A 20,467-nucleotide genomic window follows, 5' to 3' on the forward strand; every position below is an offset into this window, starting at 1 on the left:
AGTTTAGTAGTTAGCTAGATAGACTCATGGTCTCATTCAGATCTGTATAGGCACTGTAAACCAAGGATTTGAGATACAGTGTTATTATTTACTTGTAACTAGACTAAAATCTATATTTTAAATGATTTTTAGGTGAAGGTGATGGTGAGAATTTGCCCGTCAGAAGGAACACACGACACATCGGAATCTATGTCATTTCTGAAGGTAGATTCACGAAAAAAGCAGATCACACTTTATGACCCATCTACAAGTGGCTCTAATGCAAGTCACCGAAGAGGAGCTGTGGCTGTCCCAAAGATGTTTGCTTTTGATGCAGTGTTCCCTCAGGATGCTTCCCAGGTACCAAAGCTGAGTATATAAAGCTCATAATTTGAGTTTCTGCCATGGCATTTAATTCTGGCAAGAGAGTTCTTTCCTGCTTTTACAGTATTTTTTTCCCTTTGAATTAGTTGGTTTAATTACTGGGAAGGCATGCTAATTAATAGTCAGTTTGCAAGGCCTCACGCTGTTTTAATTTAGCCCAGATGTGAAATTAAGAAGCAATATCTGTAGAGGTAATTCTGTTCAGTGATTATATTCCTACTATCTTTCTTGTGTGGTTTAAAGCAACATATACATACAACTTGTGACTTCCATAGGATCCCTTTTTAGTCTTAGTTATAGCATAGTATTTATAGGTTTTGGCTTATCTGTACCATTATGAGAGATCACCAAATATTTTGTTGATTGTGGAAGTCTAATTTTTTTTGGATAGTCTAGTTTTTTTCAAAGTATATTGACTTCAGTTCCCATAATCTCTACCTAGCCCATAGGAACTGAGAAAATCTGGAATGCTGCAATGGTTTTCATATTGTTTTCAAGAAAACATAGACAGGCCTCTTTGAGAAAATATGTGGTGGCCAACTATCCCCCCTAAAAAATGGCTGCTCATCATTGCCAATCTTTGAGATGAGGCATGACTGTGGAACAATGACCCATATTTAAAACAGACTCTTGGCCTGCAGTCTTATGCATGTACATTGGAAGAATTGCATTGCATATCCATACAAAAATGGCCTAAGTAGCACCCTTAGCACATGTCTTACAAGATGCCCTGGGACCCTTCATTAGAAGGATTTTCTAATGGACTTTGTAGGATTTTCACAATACACAAGTTATAGTGTCCCATTGGAGACAATTGGAAGATTGAAATAACCTGTTTTTGAAAGTACAACTGTGAGTGTTTCACCAGTTTTGTTGCTTTCTGTATCAACATAGTCCAATTCATGGCAATAAAAACAAAGAAGGAACAGAATTAGGAAGACTGCTCTCCTTCAACCACCATGGAGCACCCCTCCCATTCCTCCTTTGTCTTTTTTCTTTTCTCTGACTAAGAAATAACTCACCATTCTCCATAATTCTTGCCATCCCTTCTTCCTTTCACGTTCAGATGGCGTGAATATAAAGAGAAAATGTACTAAAACATTACAAAGAAATCAGCTATGCTTTATTTCCACATATATATGTGCCCAATATATCATGAACTTGCTGTCTGGTATTCATCTACATGTGAATGAACATTGGATTCCCCAACTCCTTCTTCCCCCCTCCCCGGGACCGTTTGTTTAGAATATAATACAGTATATTGTGGAAACTCAGAAAATAAGTTAGTTCAGTAATACAATTAAGTCTGGTATGTAAATGTATCTTGTCAGTGTATCTGGTTAGATGAAATATTCCACTAGCATGTTATAATGCTAAGATGGAGACATAGAGTCAGGTCAGTGGGTTTTATGTCTCCCTTTCCTTTCTGTTCTGACATGAATCTCCCCTCTATTTTTTAAGTAGCCTTGATTTTGGTTAAGAATTAGAGCTGCTTATGGTTTGCATATGGTATAAAACTAACACATCTGTGTTTTCTATTGGATCAAAATTTGAAATGTGGGCTTACCGTTGATTTGAACATTGTTTTTATGAGTTGAGACAGTTAATATTTATCATAATATTTATCTGAAATGAGGATCTTAAGTTAGTTTAGGTGGCAACTTGGTTAGCTTTAAATTTACAGCATATTATAGATACTGTATAACCCTTGGCTGTAATTATGGTTGTCAAGAGAAAAATGGCAACGAAGCATAGTGGTGGTGGAAGCAGGAGCTGGTGTTTGTCTGAAGAGAACCAGGCCAAATACATATGATATAGCAGAAGGTTGCTGTCCTGAATTGTTCTCTGGCCGGTAAAGAAAACATAAAGCTGTCAGGAGATGACACATGCATCTGAAACTCAAAAGTAGTAACAGAACATGTGTATGTAATTTAGACTTCTATTTCCTGTGCTTCCATTACATTTGGGAAAAAGGAAATCTTGTTTTCTCCCCATTGAATAACATTCCTCTTCGTTTCTTTCCCCAGCACACAGATGAGACTTAAAAGCATGCCCTTTGTGTCTCTGTGTGTGTGCCAAGAGATGTGGTTGTCATCATTAAGATTAAAACAGAAAACTTCCAAAAAATTTCATTTGGGTTGCTCGAGTTTGCTTGCTTCTCCTAAGCTTCCTTGGCAGTGCATGATCTGCTAGTATTTAAAAAAAAAGATGGATGATGAGACATTACATTAATTCTATGTTTCTTGGTGAGCATTTCCTTTGCCATTGAATTTATGGAATTGATATGCCATAGCACCCTCTTTAGAGGAATAGGAAATCATTTGTGGCTTATGTAATAGGTTTAACTGGAAAAAAGTGGAATATAGACACTAGAATAGTGTGACTAGTGCTATGAAATGTGCAACTATATTGCTTTAAGAACCATTGTCATGTAAAAATAACAACACAATGCAAGTCCATGCTTATTAACTGACTTCCAACTTCTTCACTAGGCTGAGGTGTGCTCTGGAACAGTAGCAGAAGTAATCCAGTCTGTCGTGAATGGTGCAGATGGTTGCATCTTTTGCTTTGGCCATGTCAAGCTTGGTGAGCTCCCAAATTCATTACAGTTAATTACTATGTCAACTGGCAATTACATGCTGTCAGCTCTTGGAACAATAAACCTGGACTACATGAATAGATTAGAATTTCTTTTTAATTAGTTATGCAAACTTCTCCTGCTTTATTTCTATACTGGGACTTTAAGTTCTGTGCAATCTTTCTTTCTTTCTTTCTTTCTTTCTTTCTTTCTTTCTTTCTTTCTTTCTTTCTTTCTTTCTTTCTTTCTTTCTTTCTTTTAAAAAAACCCAATTGAATAAAAGATAAAAAGTAGCTTATGTGCATCTATCAGGTTCTTTAGAAACAGATTTTTTCAGGGACAGGTGTAACACAATTCAAACAGAGCAAAAAACTTGCAGAAATTAATTGGTTACAAAGTTACAAAGAATGGAAGAATTAATTAAGTACCGATGGATTAATAATGAAATATGTAAAAGCTACTTTTTGCACCTGTTCTCTCCCATTGTCAATTAAGGTGTGTGCCATTGGTTATAATCTGAAGACTTGTATAAAGAGAGTATTCTGTTTCTGTAAACCAGATGTTATCTACTTATAGCCTACTTTTATTCCTCAGTTAGAAAATCACCTTCGAGATTGCTAGAATTTCCATATATAGAAAATTCAACTTCGGAATTTAATAAATGTTTCTACATGTCTTAAGATACAAAATCCTAGCTTTTTTGGAGGTGAACTAGAATAGGGAAGAAGTGGTAAAAAAAATACTCTGCCAATGTGGGGAGGAATATCCATCATGAGGCTCCAATATAAATTCAAAGCACTTGAGTGGCAGAAATCAAATGCCATTTAAATGCAATGCTGCCTTCATAGAAGTGTAATTCAAGGATCAAGATAAGTCTTATTTATTTTACATTGGTTAATCACATGAATATTCTAAATGTCCATCAGTTCTCGATGTTAGATTTTAGGTAAGACCTTGACAAACTTGTGTCCAGAGGAGAAGAACCAATGGGAAGAGGTGAAGAAAAATTAACTAGGAATTATTTGAGGATTTGAATGTATTTAATCAGGAGAAGAAAAGACCAGTTGGAGATGCTATACTAGTGGATTCCTGAACTGGTCAGGGTCTTGGATTAGAAGATCTCCAGTTGTTTTCCAGTCCTTACATTCTGTGATTCTATGAGAGCTACTTCTAATTATTCTCACTGATTATAGGTCTCAAATGAAGGGCAGAGAGCTTTGGATTCACCAAAAGACCCCAGAATTAGATCATTTGCTTTCATCAGCCTAAGATGACAACTATTGCCACTAACTAGGACCTCTTAAAAAATATAATACCCCCTCCCCCCAAGATTTTTGAGTGAAGAATTAATTTGCTTTTCCTTGAAATATCAGGAAATGTGAACGATTCTTTAGCGGAATATTTAGGAGGAAGGTGGCTGCATTAAGGACAGCCAGACAATTGACCACCTGAACAGACTTGTTGGAAAATGAGAGAAGATGAGGCAGCTTTTTTCTTTCCTCCATTTCTTTTTGTAGTCCGAGGAAAGACAAGACCCATTCTCTGCATTGGGAAGATAAACAGTGGGGGAGGGTGGGGATGGGTGGCTTCATTCCTTTCACAAACACTATTGCTTCTTCCTTTCTCCTCCTTTCACCAGCAAGTCAGCTGTTCCAGAAGTTCACTTGTTTATTAATTACGCATAAATCATCCACTTGTTGATCTTGGTGCATGTGAATTCTCTCAAAACATAAATAGCAAAACAGATTCTTGCCAGAATAAGAGAACAGGAGAAGCTTCTTTCTACCGAATAAGAAAACTCTGACACCACAACTAAAGTAATGTGCTTAGTGGGCCAATTACATTTCCATTTGCTTTCCATTTTAGGCAAATCCTACACAATGTTTGGAAAAGATAACTCCACACAGAGCCTTGGCATCGTACCTTGTGCTATCTCTTGGCTCTTCAAGTTAATCAATGAGCGCAAAGAGAAGACTGGGACTCGTTTCTCAATTCGAGTATCTGCTGTGGAGATTAGCGGCAAAGATGAAAACCTTAAGGATTTGTTAGCCGAAGTAGCCACCGGCAGTCTTCAAGATGGACAGTCCCCAGGGGTCTACCTACGTGAGGATCCGATATGTGGAACACAGGTATAAAATCTCAGGACAGGTGGGAAGTGTGCCCTTTTCTTTTTTCCTGACATTTCTTTTCTTTTTTTTCCCCTGAAATGCTTTCATCCGTCAGTTTTAAAATATATATTTTAATTGTCTTTTTCATTTTTAATCTCCAGTCCCACAGCGTACATATTTGTTTCTTTTAGCACCCTTGAGTCTTCCCCTGTTCAGGAAGCAGGGATCATTCTCTCCCTCTTAATTAGTCATTTTCTTGTTTATATTCCAGCTTCAGAATCAAAGCGAATTGAGGGCTCCAACAGCAGAGAAAGCAGCTTTTTTCCTCGATGCAGCGCTGGCTGCCAGGAGTACTAGCAAACCAGAATGTGATGAAGAAGATCGGAGGAATTCGCACATGTTTTTTACACTTCACATATATCAATACCGTATGGAGAAGAGTGGCAAAGGAGGAAGTATGTCGATTTGGCTCAAAATCTCTTTCTTCTTGCATTGATTTTTCAAAAGAAGTGCAATTGATTTTTATCAAAAACTAAAGTCAACACTGAAGCTGATTGTATTAGCCAAGAAAGCTTTCAATTGGACTGCTTTTTGGAATATCTAATTTGAAAACCTAGTATGCAGTATTTTACCTTTTGCTCCAAAAGATCAGGTCCACATGTAGGCTCCCCTTCCCAATCCTGTTTTCAAAAGTTTTTTGCAGTAGTTTAGGCTCATAAATAGTCTAATAAATGGCCTAATAAAATAAAGCTAATAAATAGTGTAAATTTCCTTAAGAAGCTTCATGTCTGAGTAGGGAGTTGAAATCACTCTCTTTCTGGTTCTGTTGTTACCATTTTAACTGCCATCGCAGCTACTGTGCCATGTCAGTGGACAACTAGATAGAAAGCTGTGTGAATTGGAATATGCATATCTTCGTGTCTATTAAAAAGTCCAGCTGCTAACCCATTGGGATTTAAAATATAACTAGAAACGTGTGCCTCTTACACAAGTGGAGAGATATTTCTGCACGAGATGTTTGCTAGATGTTGATAGCTGTGGGAAACTAACAGATACAGGTAGTCCTTGTCTTACGATCGCAATTGAGCCCAACATTTCTGTTGCTAAGCAACGCAGTTGTTAATGACTTTTGCCCCATTTGATGACCTTTTTGCCACAGTTGTTAAGTCACTGCAGTTGTTAAGTGAATCACACAGTGGTTATGTGGTTAAGTGAATCCAGCTTCTCCCATTAACTTTGCTTTTTGGAAGCCGGCTGGGAAAGTTACAAATGATGGTTACATGACCCCAGGACAGTGCAGCTGTCAGAAGTAGATGCCAATTGCCAAGTGCCCAAATTTTGATCCCATGATCCCATAACTTGGAATGGTAACTAAACAGTTGTAAGTCAAATATTGCCTGTAGTTACTTCTCCCTGACCTGAATTTTTAGGAAATGTTACCCAGTTTTATCAATGTCCATAGCAAGGTTTGTTATTGCTATGTCATCTGAAGTTGATTATTGCTTCTTGCCTGTAAATGGAAATGTTAAAATATTAAGTTCAGTGATGAGATCTGCACAGTTAAAAATAACATTTGAATTCAAGAAATGCTTTCCTAATGTATTGATTTCATTGGTTTGGTTTTAAAACTCCTACTGTCAATCATACAGTATATATGTTCACTTGTTTAAATATAGACATATACAGAATATTTTGTTCACATCTTTTTGATTCTAAAACATGGCCAGAACTAAGCAACTATTAGTTCACAAATTAATAAGAGTTTCAAAGGATTCTTAGTAAATTATTGAACATTATTATTGGTTTGCTTGATTTTGTCCATCATGCAGTCATTTAATAGGCAATAGTACTTATCTTCTATTTCCATCAGAATTTTATTTCCTTCCATTTTATTTTTGATTATCCTAACAGACTTGAATTAGTATATATCTGTGTTCCTATGGCTTTTCAGTGTCAGGTGGACGCAGTCGTTTACATCTCATTGACCTGGGAAGCTGTGAAAAAGTGCTAAGCAAAAGTCGAGATGGAGGAAGTTCCTTCTCCCTCTCTCTGTCTGCATTGGGCAGTGTTATTCTGGCCTTAATTAATGGTGCCAAGCATGTGCCATACAAGTAAGTGAATTGCTCTGTGTGTAATAGAGTCATGTCTTTCAGAGTCTTAGCATTTAACTTGTAGCTATGTCATATAATGACTGGGAAATGATGCATTACAATTTTTATTTCCTTTTTCTCATGTGAACACCTCAAAATGATTCACCTGAGACATGTAACTGTTTTTGTCAGTTATTTGATTAGGGGAAAAAATTGATTACTTTGAAAAAAAATCAGAAGGCTAATGAGCAGAATTCTCCTTTCTTCTTAGTGCAATGATAATAGTCTAAAATAAAACTCAAGCTGGTTTTTGTTTTGTAGAATTAGGATTAGATTGCCTGTTCCTTTTTTTTTTTGAAAAATCACAAATTTTCATTTGAACCTGAGATATTTTTTTTTTACTCATTAATTTGTTGTGATCACTGAGAAATAGACTGCTTGGAAAAATAATAGCAAGAAATGGAAGTATTTCAAACCACTGTTTACTTCTGCATGCTTCATAGGGATAACAAACTGACTATGCTGCTAAGAGAATCACTTGGGAATATCAACTGCAGAACAACCATGCTAGCCCACATATCAGATTCCCTGGGAAGTTATGCAGAAAGTCTTATGACACTTCAACTTGCCTCTCGTATCCACAGAATGAGGAAGAAGAAATCCAAGGTTGGTATGCACAGACAAATAAATATTTTACAATTTGGAAAGAATTTTGTTAACTTTCATCGCAATATTGTAGTATTCCTTTACTGTTAATTTGTCTTGCTAGCTTTTGACCTCGGGATGTATTAGAGATAATATTTGCCTGAAGTATTTACCAAAGTCAATATCATAAGTCACATGACATTTCACTTTATGACTGCATTGCTTAGTGATCCTGGTTCCAGTTGTGATTGGTAAATGAGGCCTTCCTGTAGTCTGAACCTATTCATAGTGTCTCATTGCTGGAATGAATTGCATATCGACCAGATGTAATTAGGCTTCAGATATCACTGATCATATGACAACACAGTCATATTGTGAAATGTGGGCTCAAACCAAGATTCTGTAAGCATTAAAGCAAACATGCTGTATGAAAACCTATCACCCAATGCAAAATACTGTATACTTGGCCATTCAATCAACGTTCCTTCATGGTGATTGTGCCACTTAATTGCCACATCATTCTTTTTTGCCTTTTGAAAACTGCAAGTTATCATTAAAAATGTATCATAAGTGCCTTTTATTGGAATGATTCCAATAGATACCAAACATTATTCTGTAAGAAATGAAAAAAGTGACTCCTAATTTGTCCTCTTGTGAATACATTTAATATTAAAAATCCTTCTGTGTTATGTTTTTACAATCAGCAGTATGCATCCAGCTCATCTGGAGGAGAAAGTTCATGTGAAGAAGGCCATGTACGAAGACCTCCTCATCTAAGACCATTTCATCCAAGGACTATAGCTCTTGATCCTGACATTCCTGTATTGAATCTTTCTAGTGAACATGATTATTCCTCAAGCAGTGAGCAGTCCTGTGACACTGTTATCTATGTAGGTTCCAATGGTACTGCTTTGTCAGACAGAGAGCTGACAGATAATGAAGGCCCTCCAGAGTTTGTTCCCATAATCCCTTCTTTGAACAAAAAAAGAAGCAAAGACAATTGTGGTCTTCCAAAAAGCTCTGACAAAGATCACTTTAAGTGTAACACCTTTGCAGAATTGCAGGAAAGATTGGAATGTATCGATGGAAGTGAAGAACCTGTCAAGTTTCCTGGTGGAGAGATTACTGCTGTAGCTTCCAATAGTACAGTACCCATGTCTACAGAAAATGGGCAGTCTAAATCCAAACCATCTTCTCCTCTTGGAGGCTTTAAGAAAACATTTTCACAAGAAATAGGAACTCCAAAAAAGGGACATAACATTTATTTCCAGCACAACGTCACTTGCCCTGAAAAGAAGGTATCTCCTTTAAAAACAGAACATGCCAAATTGCAGTCAAAACCTGAAAGCAAGAGAGTAGATTTCAATGGGGATAATGAAGTAGTGGCTGATTCCTGTCAATTATCAACAAATAATTCTCTTAAGACTCATGAATCAAGTCAAGCTGATGATGAAATGGTTGTGAAAGAAAAAACTTCATATATGAGGAAACCATTGCCCAGCCCTGCTCCTCCACCACCTCAGCAGCAGGAATATCTAGTGACAAGCAAACAAGCATATCTAAATGTGGATCACAACAATTCCATCAGGACCCCACCTGTAGGAATGAGTAAACAAGTGACTAGTGAAACTGAACATAACACCCTAACTAATGACACGGAACAGCAGGCAGATGGTATTGAAGTACATAGATTTCGATCATCTTTCCGAGGCGCGTGCTTTGACAGGGATATACTGACAACAACAGTGACTTTGCAGAAGCCTGTGGAACTCAATGGTGAAGATGAACTTGTCTTTACAGTGGTTGAGGAATTATCTATCAGTGGTATTGTGGACAATGGAAGACCTTCTAGCATCATCAGCTTTAATAGTGACTGTTCTCTTCAGGCTCTTGCCTCTGGTTCTAGGCCAGTTAGTATCATCAGCAGTATAAATGATGAGTTTGATGCTTATACCTCTCAGGCGAGTACAACAGGTGTCAACATTGATATTGTTGTACCCTTTTCTGAAGAACCCTTCACTAGTAGCAGCAGATGTTCTTCGATCAGCTCATGGCTAAGTGAAGTCAGTATCTGTACAATTGGAAGTGATGGAGTCCATTCCAGTGATGGTTTTCTTATGCAACCCTCTTATGGCTGTAACAAGTCCGACGAACCTTTAACTTTGGGTTCTCCTAATATCTCTGTTCCCTTGAAAACTACCTTGAATGATAGTGGCTTTTACTTTTCAGAATTGGAGAGTGAGAGCATGAATTCAAGCAAAACAGCCTCAGGAGTCAACAGAAGCCTTCAAAACTATGACTTAACCAAAGTGTGTCAGATTGGAAGTACTCTTTGCATCACTGATCAGACCACAAAAGTTAAGCTTTCTAATTCTCAAAACACTCCAGTGATTGAAACTATACACTCCAGTCTTCCCCGAAGAACAAAAGCTACCTCATCTCTGACTCATAATAATACTCTCTGTGATAAAGAATTGCAAAAGCCACATGTGATGTTTGAAGATCCCTGGTTGATTCGCACAGATGATCATCTGGAAGCCAATACCACAGATCTGTTACCATCAAATTCTCAGGCATTTAGTACTCATAAACAGTCACCAAGATCTACCCAACAATTTGGTAACACAACTAAGGCTTTAAAATCCCAGACATTACTTGCCTGTTCACAAAGGGTGGTAGATGGTTGTGAAATGAGCTGCAAGTCTTCTAGTGGAGTTGCTAAAAAATCTGAAGCTTTCCCTAAAATTCCACAGCTTAAAAGAGGTGCCACCACATTGGGAGTAGTTCCTGTGTCACATAGCAGTGGTGCTTTTACAGAAAGTATGCACAGAGGGAATTCTGAAGCTGCTTTTGCCATTGGGAGCCTGAAAAAGAAGAATACACAGCAAAAGATGAGTATGTTACCCAGGCCAAATGGCATAATACCTCCAGCACCTCCTGTTCGTAAGTCCAGCCTTGAGCAAAAAAATGGAGGGGCCAAAGATGTAGGATTAGAAGCTAATAGGGCTGCTGCAGTAAAACATGAGGATGAGATTGATTCACGACTAAGAACTGGGTTATGTACTGCTGAAAGTGCCAGTAACAAATATAACCTCAGAGGAGACCATTCCTTGCCAAAAGCAACTTCAAGTTTAAAGGCCAAGGCATCAAAAAGTGAAGCTGTCCATCGTTATGGGAGCCACACATCCCTTGAAAGATGTGATAGCTTGATATCTGTGGGAGCAAAAACTAGTCTGAATAAGGAAAATGGTGGTGGCAGCCTTAGCAATGGCAGAAATGGCCGACTAGTCCCAAGACTGGGAGTTCCTCCTGATACTTCTGGCCTGACCGCTCCTCCATTGTGTGCCATGTCTGTATCTTGCAAAAATAGTCAGATGAAAAGTGCTACCAGCCAGAAAACTGTGGTTAGTGGGAATAAGAGTCGTAGCCTTTCAGCCAGTGGATCTAAATCGCTGAGCTCCTCTGTGAAGTCATTGGCTCAGTCCTCTGGGAAGAACTCTAGCATTCCTTTGAGTGGGAAAACAACTCCAAAGTCTTCACAAGGTACAAACAATAAACCTGGCCGAGGAACAATTATGGGAACTAAGCAGGCCATTAGGGCAGCCAATAGCCGTGTTAATGAGCTAGCGTCAGGAAGCTCAGGCAAGACGAGCCATTTCCGGGGTTCTACAGATTCTGATAGTGGCAATGACAGTGGAATTAATCTAAGTGATGAGAAGTCACAGATCCAGGTGCTTCCATCTCCATACAGTAAGATAACTGCGCCAAGAAGACCTCAGCGCTACAGCAGTGGACATGGGAGTGATAACAGCAGTGTCTTGAGTGGGGAACTACCACCTGCAATGGGTAGGACAGCTCTTTTTTATCATAGTGGTGGCAGCAGTGGCTATGAAAGCATGATCCGTGACAGCGAAGCCACTGGCAGTGCTTCTTCAGCACATGATTCTATGAGCGAAAGTGGGATGTCTTCACCAAGTCGCATGAGAAGTTTGAAATCCCCAAAGAAAAGATCAGCAGGTAAAAACACAATAACTACAAAAAAATTGGTATAAGAATTTCTATTGATTTGTGTCTGTAGCAGATCTGTCAAAGCCTTAAGCTTACCTATTAGCAAGTAAGGTATCTGAGAAAATGCCATCATAGTAGTCCTTGAAACTGAAAGCATGTTCAGACCTGACAGATTTTTAATTTGTAAGTAGCACCTGAGCTTTAGCCTAAGAGGCAAATGATCAATCTTCATGGCTTAATGAAAGAGGCAGCTCCTCAATACTACATTTTTGATTAATAAATTCTGGCACTGAACTCCCTAAATACATGTTAACTAGTAATGGCTATGTGGAACCAGTTGCTTTATTATGGGACAGGTGTGACTGCTGCTCCATGGGGATGCTAGCAGATTTTATTCTGTTTCATACAAATTACATGGGAGAGGTTGACGTTTTCAAGGGCAGCTTATGTTTTCTTGAAGAAGAGATTTAAAAAAATCCAATTTCTCAGCCTATCCCATGTAATTCTTTATTCTAACACTTTTGGGGAAGCATCCATGAAAAAGAGCAGGCAGTTAGTTTAAAATAGATATTGTCCACTGTTATAGCAGCTCCCATCTTGTCCATAAATATTCTGTTACCTGATGTTAGATCCTCTGAATAGCTGCAAATGAACAGAGTATGAAGCAGGATGGACAGATGTGTGTGTCTTTGTATGTGTTTATACACACACAGACACAATGCTTGGGCGGTGATGGGTATGAATAAAGGCATGTTGATGTATGGAAATAAAAAGGATTGTGAATGGATGTGTTGAATGTGGCATGGGTGACTTTGTTTCCAATCTATATTTAGCTCAACTGAGCCAACTGCTATCATGGGTTACCCCATGATAGCAGTTGGCAAAAAGAGTCTCACCCAGGTTTTGAAAAGATATGTTCATTTGAAAGTGGTGTTGTATAATTCTAGCAGATATTCATACAAATCTTTGATTGGTAGGTCCCCAAATGAAAATATAGGAATTTGGAAATAGTGCACTAAAATGTCTGATTAATGCACGGGTGTCAAACTCGCCACATCACATGACGTGTCACAACATATCACAACTCTTTTTGCATTGCCGGCAATGCGGTGGGCGCGGCTTCGGTATGATGAAACCAGCCCGCGGGCTGGCAGTTTGACACCCCTGGATTAATGGAACTAATAATCTACAAACCTAAGGATCAACTGAAATTAGAAATAAATTGGAGATTCAACAGCATAACAAAGAAAAACTTCTTTTCACTGAAGAGTTTACTATTATGTTCAACTTTTGAAAAATGGATTTTTCTAGTTTGATGGTGCTTATGCCACACTGGAGAAAAAAAACACTTGAGAAAAGAAAGTGCTAGGAGGAAAGGAGTGAAACAGCTGACAGTACTAACTACTGGGGATAATTTAGTCCATAGTTGCTGGTCCACAGTGTCCATAGAGTAGCTTAGCTTCCCTTCTTTAGGCAAGACCTAGGTAAGAGTGGATTTCCCAGAGGTTTTGTTTTGTTCAGCAGCTAGACTTTTCTTCAGCAGCTAGACCTTTTAAAATTTTCCCAACCTACTGAAGTCTCAGGCTTAGCACTGCATAGAATTCTCCATCAAGATGGCATGGAATATCCATTTGCCAATGTGACATCTCTTTACCCTAAAGGATGTTGCATTAATCCTGGAAGAAATAACTATATCAAACAAAGAACCCTGTGAATATTGTTAAACTATTGTCACAAATGTCAGAGGGAAAATACCACTTTTTAAATGTAAGTTTGAAATCTACCATCCATGGTAGGAGAATGTTAAAATGCATTGCTGTGACTACTTATCTATTAGGGATGCAGTCCCAATTTAAAAGCCATAGATGATATTTGTGTACCATTTCCTCGCAGGTCTAGGATGCATGCACATACAGTACAAATATGTGATTAGGTTGTACTTCCTAGTTGTAACCAGTTTATTTTACTGTGTGACCTATTGCTTTAAATAGGTCCATTTCAGCCTTTGCAGCTGCTGTTCTCTTTTCATAGCACATCAGCTTCCCAAGTCTCCCAAGTCTGCAAATCAATATTAACAGCTGTGTAAAGTTGCCCACATATTGAGAAGGTATTATGGCTGATGGATTTGTATTTGGTTTTGCCCCAGGAAATGCTTTATAAGGCATTTCTTTTTAAAATGACAAACAGTTCTTTTCTCAATTGGAATAGTCCTCTGCTGATAAATTACAGTTTACCTTTTGGAGTGTTTAGTGCTTTGCCACTCCCAATTTAGTCAAATGTTCTAGATTTTGGAAGAAAGAAAACTAATTGTATATTCCTATTGAAAAGTAAGTCTGAATTCAGTTGGGCCTAATTCCAGGTAAATTAGTACAATTGTATATACAGTAAATATGTATATTTATTTGAAGTTAGCATAGCCTTAGGATAAATCATTGGATAAATGGTCATAAAGCAAAAAATCATGACTCTGCTGATTTATGACAGCAGTTCTGGCTTCAATTGTTCAGTGACCTGTGCACAGTTGTTAAGCATGTTGTCATGTGACTGCATCTTGTGACTTCCTGCTGACTTCTCAGTTGCTTTGCTTATCAGAAGGCAACAGTGAAGGTTGCAAATGGCAATCACGTGACCATAGGACCCTGTGACAGTCATAATTGCATGCTGATGCCAAGTAATGCCTGAACTGCAATCATGTGACCATGGGGATGCTGAAATTTGAAAATTGGCTGTACATCATCTTGTTCAGAGAAGTCAAAACTTTGAACGGTCACCAATGAGTGATCACTAAAGAATACTAAAGAGTGTTATAAAGACTCAAAATTGTGTTTATGCAATGAACTTAACTTGATTACTGAATTCATCCAATTTCTCAATTTGCCCAAGAAGCTTAGCTTGTTGTTCAGATGAGTTTAAGCTGATCACTCCCAAGAAAGTGGACAGGGCTGTAAATTCTGGCAGATGTGTTCTAGATCTGTGTCCCTCCAAGTTGGATAAGCCATGTCAGATATGGCATGTGGTTGGCTCAAAGTGGTGATTAATAATTCATTGTGGGTGGAGTGGTGCCACCTGCCTTGAGGGAGGCAATGGTATATCCCCTTCTTAAGAGTCATCCTTGGACCTAACTGTACAGTCTCTAACTTTTCTTTTTAGGGGAGGTTGTTTATGAATTGTAGGTGCTCAGCTTCAGATGGCCCTTAATTAAATGCATTTGGCTCATTTTCACTCAAGGCTTAGCTTTGAGACAGCATTGGTCATGCTTATGGATGAGGCCTTGGGTTGGGGGGGTGATGCATCTATCCTAGCCCTACTAGATCTGTTTAACACACTAACCTTCTGGTTGTCTTCTGGACTAGCTCTGGAAGTGGGCTATTTATAGTGGTCATTCCCCTTCCTTTGTGGCTTCTTTTAATTGGTGTTGGTGGCAGGGAGAGATTGAGTTCCAGCACCCTGCAATATGGGGAGCGTCAGGTTTTCAATCTCTTGCCTTCTTTTGCTATATCTACATGAGGGCTCTGGCAGAGGTCATCTAGTGGCATGAGTTGTGGTATCATCAACATATCCATCTAGACATCTCTACCTCTGGCCAACCAAGCAGTGCTGTCCTGGTGTTGGCCTGGAGGCTGCAAGGATTCAGATGGGGAGGAGATAACTCTGACTCAACCGTAGCAAGATGGAGTGGCTCTGAATTTTTAGTCTCCTGGTTCTGGTGAGATGTCATCTTTGACTCTGGCCAGGGAGGCACTCTCCCAAATGGAGCTTGCATGGAACTTTGGGTTCTCCTAAGCTCACAGTTCCTGCTGAAGGAGCAAGTAACAGCCATGGCCATGGAGGCCTTCATGCATATTTGTCTTGTGTGCTCTTTCCTGGACCAGGAGGCCTTGCTCAGTCACTCATGCTCTGGTACTTCCCGGTTGGGTTACTGCAATGTCCTCTATATTGGCCTGCTCTTGGGGACCATCCAGGAATTTTAAGAGGCCCAGAATATAGCAGTATATGCAATTGTGGGCATTCTATGGTTTGCCCATATTTTATCACAGCTGCACGATCTGTAATGGCTTTCAGTTTTTTTCTGCAATTCAAGGTGCTTGTTATCACATTTAAAACTCTGGATGGCATTGAGCCAGGTTATTTGTGGCACTGCCTCTTCTGGAGTATATCTGTCACTTTCACCAGTCTTAATAGGATGTGTATATGCTCTAGGTCTCTTGCCTTAAATAGCACCTAGAAAGCACATCTTTTCTGTAGCAGCTCTGACCCTGTGGAACTCTTCCCATTGAGATCTGGCAAGCCCTCATTCTGTTAGCTTTTTCAAAGGTCTTGAAGATCTGGCTCTTCCAAAAAGTGCTGGAGTAGAGTGAGGCCAGAACCTAGTACAGTTGAATATTAGTGTTTGGATTTGTTGTTTTGTGAGCCATATGGACTATACATAGACCTTGATTTATGACCATTCAGTTAAAGGTTGAATGTAGTGGTCTAGATAGAGTCTCAGAGTATTGGCTATTGCAGTTTCCTTGCAGTCATATGATCATGATTGCTTACCTTCCCTGCCAGCTTCCCACAAGCAAACACAATGGGGAAACCAGTTGGAAATTGGAAATCATGGTTGGGTGAGATCTTTGCTTAACAACCTGAATAGTCCTTTAATAATGGCAATCAGGACTGCAGTTGTAAGTCAGTTTGGTCACATGATTTTTTGCTTTATGGCTGACTTTTTTGCTTTACAACCACATCATTTAGCTTATTATGATGTCACAATCCTATTGGTTTACTTAGATTGTCAATCATTTTGATATGGAAACTCATAGAACTTTGTATGTTAAGGCATCACAAAATTAAGGAGAGAAAAGAAAAGTGTTTGGGTCAACTGATATTCATAGGCATAAAATTCCAGTGAGAACTGTTTAGTCTCAGCTACAATTATGCTTCTTGATTATACTGCCCTGTGACAGAATTTCACTAGACACACAATGTAATTATTATTATAGCAAAATGTCTGTAGCTACATATAAGTATTATAAGTATTGTCTGGCTTAGAATGTTGATGGATTTTTTAGGAGACAGAGATATGAAGACACCTTTTTTTTTTTTAGGTTTCCAGCGCCGTCGACTGATTCCAGCTCCTCTGCCTGATTCTACATCTCTGAGCAGAAAACAGAATGTTGCTGGCCAGTGGGTTGATCTTCCCCCTTTACCGGGGACTTTGAAAGAGTCATTTGAAATAAAAGTTTATGAGATTGATGATGTGGAACGATTACAGCGACATCGACAAGAGGAAAGTGAGGTCAGGATACATTTTACAACAAAGTGGACAATATAAATTTCACAATTATTGCTTAAAACCTAGCACACAAGTGGAAGAACAGTTAGTAATTAAATCAACATCATAAGCCATTTTTAAATAGTTCATATTTAAATATTATTATTTTCAATCTTGCCCATTGAAAATAATTTGGTCTACCATTAATTGTGTTTAATGTTGTTGATGGAATGAGTGGAGAATATCAATTAATACATTATGAGTAGGCTTTATAATAATTGCCTTCCTGATGAAACTTTATGGGTCTCCTTTCACTAAAGGGTCATTAACTCTTTATGTAAATGGCACAACACATCATTTAGTATTCTGTTAAGTTCAAGATGCTGTGAGTTTAATTTATTTGTAATTGGCAAAACAATCCAGTTAATTCTGATAGGTAACAGGAATTACAATCATTAGTCTGCTACCTGTTTAAAATAACTGCTTTTTATTTCATTTACAACAGCCTTTCCAGGATGTTGAAAAGGTAAGTCATGTATTTCCATCTTACTTATCTCTTCAGAGCTAGTTATTCTGTGGTAAACATAAAATTTCCAATTAGTTGTATTGTACACACAATTGGGGATGGTTTCAATGCAGAACCCTCAGGCCAATGGAAGGAATCCTAAGTGAGTTGGGGAGTTTGTAAAATAACTTCTCACCCAAAGGCTACATGAATGCATTTTTATGTTAATTGATAACTCCACAATTAATCTTAAATCTTTTATTATACATTGTTTCTGTTGTTTTAGTATCCATTATTGTAAATTGTGTTTTGCTGCTTTTTAAAATTTTGAATATATTTGAATTTTATTAGCACCATTATTTTAGCTTTACATATAGTTTATTTTCGTTGTCCTGAGAGCTTAAACATCAGACAAATAAAATAGGAGTGGAGACTTTGTTTTCTCTCCTCTACTTTTACTCTGCAAGCCCTTTACCAATCCACTTTCAAACTATGATGAAAATGAAATAAGACAACTGGAGCATGGGTTATGGAGTAAACCAGATGGGGAATGATTAAGCATCCCACCTGCATATAGAGTTGAGATTTTGAAATTTTATTTTTTTCTAATGGAATTATATTTCCTCATTTTACAGGGGGGAAAATAATTTCTGTACATATGGTTGTAATTTATGAGTATTGTAAAGGAGCACATTAACTCAGAATGGGAATAAATGCCCTAAGTACTTGTAGAAGGTTGCCTTTATTAAATTAGCATCCATGAAAGTTCACTTTCAGCCAAGATAGGGTGGGAGAAACCTCAGCTAATGTTTAATATTGCTTGTTGAGGCTGCATATCGGTAGTTGAAATTGAATGGTGTGGACTGTAGACTTCTGGGAAATTGGGAAAAGCAAGCAGATGACCAACAACGAGTTACAGATGAATAATTTTTGTCCCCTAAAGGGCTTGATATATTTTAATACGAAACTGAAAATCCTAGAGAGACGCCACCAAAGGATTAGGGAAATGAAAGCAAAGCATGAGTTATTGAAAGAGGAGTTGGAAGAAACAAAATGCAGGCTGATGTTGGATCCAAGCAAGTGGAAAGGAGAATGTAAGTATTTATTTAGTGCTAATAGCTAAAATGTCTGATTTGACACAAAATTATGAAGAATGGTACAACCTAAATATTTTAATGCAGTGTTTTGATCCAGAATTGTTGAAGAGCTTTAGGGATAGATATTAACTGCCTTGATCTCTTTTCATAATTCGTCCTTGTATTCCTTCTGTCCTAGCTTTATGTTAATTCATTTTTAAAATATGGAGCTCTTTTAAAATATGGTGGCAGAACAAAGTTAACAAAAACTAAATTAAAACATTTAAATGAATTATATTTATTAATGTATTTATTTTAGATTTGAATTCAAGAAAATTTAAAAGATAAAATTAAAAAACCAAAAAGTTAAAGAGGTTAACAAAAATATCACTATTTGATTCAGGTAAAACATTTTTTATTGACAAGTCTATGTTTAGTGTACCATCAAAAGCCCTCTGATTATTTCCTCTTTCCATTACTTGAGTAGTAAAATTAAATTGTTAACACTGTGAGCAGGCCCACTATGGATAAAAATCACATCTCAATTTTATGCTGCAATTCAATCAGGTTTGTGGAAAAGGGAGACTAGTGATCAACTCATTCAAGGTTAAGGGAAGATATGTATGTATGTATGTATGTATGTATGTATGTATGTATGTATGTATGTATGTCATATAGCCAGCCATTTACCAGAAAGAACTCTGGATAGTGAACAAAAATTAAAACCACAATATAAAAAAGCATTTAAAATAACATTTATTTATTTATTTATTTATTTATTAAATTTATATACCGCCCTATCTCCCTTGCGGGACTCAGGGCGGTGAACAGGCGATACTAAAAACATTGACCCTCAAATAAGACTTGCATCCTGCAATAGTACCATGCTGGCTCCATTAATACCCCAGATCCATGCCAGGCCTTCAGTGGTTTTCTGAAGGGTCAAGGCCATCAGTATCTCCTGGAGGAGGCTATTCCATAAGCAGACACCATGACAGAGAATATTTGCTGCTGGGGTTCCACCAGGCAACACTGTTTTACTAAAGACACTCAGAGCATAATTGCAGAAACCCATGGCATATAGAGTTTAAAAGTGATAACCGGCACATATAAATTATGTTGCAATAATCCAATTGGGAGGTGATAAAGGCTTCTGTTATGACTCAGATAGGTAAGACGAGGTAGGCCTCCAGAGAGTTCTTTATTGCTCCTGGAAAGAGTTAAGAAATGACCCTCCACTGACCAGTCAGGCTCCAACCCCAGTCCCCCAAACAACAGCCCTTAATTACCTGGCAAGTCCACAAGGCAAAAGTCTTGGCAGAAAGCCAGGGAAGTTCTCAGAGCCAGGCAAAGGTCCAAGGCAAGGAGCAGTTTTCCAAAAGGGGCACAGTGAAACAAAAGACAAATGCAATTCACAAACAAGGGCACAGTTCAAACCAAAAGGCAAAAAGCACTTCTCAAAACAAGACAGGGTCCAAGGCAAGGCAGCCCCTTCAGGGCTAGGGCAAGCCAAGAACAGTCCTCTCAGCAAGGCAAAAACAGTCTTTGACTCACAGAGCAAAAGCAGTTCTTGAAGCAAAGCAAAAAGCAGTCTTTGATGCAGGCAAAAGCAGTTCTTAAAACAAGGCAAAAGCAGGCAAAGCCAAGGGAGTGTAATCTGAAAAGAAACACTTGTTCCTGGCAAAAGCCCCTCCTCATGGTGTCTCCTTAAATGTTACTCTTCAGGTCAAACTCATGAGGAGGGGCAAGGCACCCTCCTCCTGAGTAGTTAGGTCACCCTGTGCTGACTCTGCCTTCCTTCCTTCCATTCTTCATACTCGGGGACCAGGCAGGGAAG

The 20,467-nt window shown here is 38.3% G+C and overlaps 1 protein-coding gene across 1 annotated transcript in view; it reads left to right on the forward strand.

Moving 5' to 3' along the window:
* Positions 1-20,467, forward strand: part of KIF26A (kinesin family member 26A) — a gene marked incomplete at its 5' end in the record, with an annotated part of 36,632 nt that overhangs the window by 14,119 nt on the left and 2,046 nt on the right. Inside the window, 10 exons of the mRNA XM_029286154.1 lie at positions 133-339; positions 2,856-2,949; positions 4,808-5,070; positions 5,321-5,504; positions 7,001-7,160; positions 7,643-7,805; positions 8,492-11,801; positions 16,883-17,073; positions 17,555-17,575; positions 18,498-18,648. Of these exons, the coding sequence (XP_029141987.1) occupies positions 133-339; positions 2,856-2,949; positions 4,808-5,070; positions 5,321-5,504; positions 7,001-7,160; positions 7,643-7,805; positions 8,492-11,801; positions 16,883-17,073; positions 17,555-17,575; positions 18,498-18,648 (4,744 nt within the window). The remainder of the gene's footprint in view (positions 1-132; positions 340-2,855; positions 2,950-4,807; positions 5,071-5,320; positions 5,505-7,000; positions 7,161-7,642; positions 7,806-8,491; positions 11,802-16,882; positions 17,074-17,554; positions 17,576-18,497; positions 18,649-20,467) is intronic.

This window comes from Protobothrops mucrosquamatus, unplaced genomic scaffold (assembly GCF_001527695.2).
Source record: "Protobothrops mucrosquamatus isolate PMUCROS unplaced genomic scaffold, P.Mucros_1.0 scaffold2988, whole genome shotgun sequence".
NCBI lineage: Eukaryota > Metazoa > Chordata > Lepidosauria > Squamata > Viperidae > Protobothrops > Protobothrops mucrosquamatus.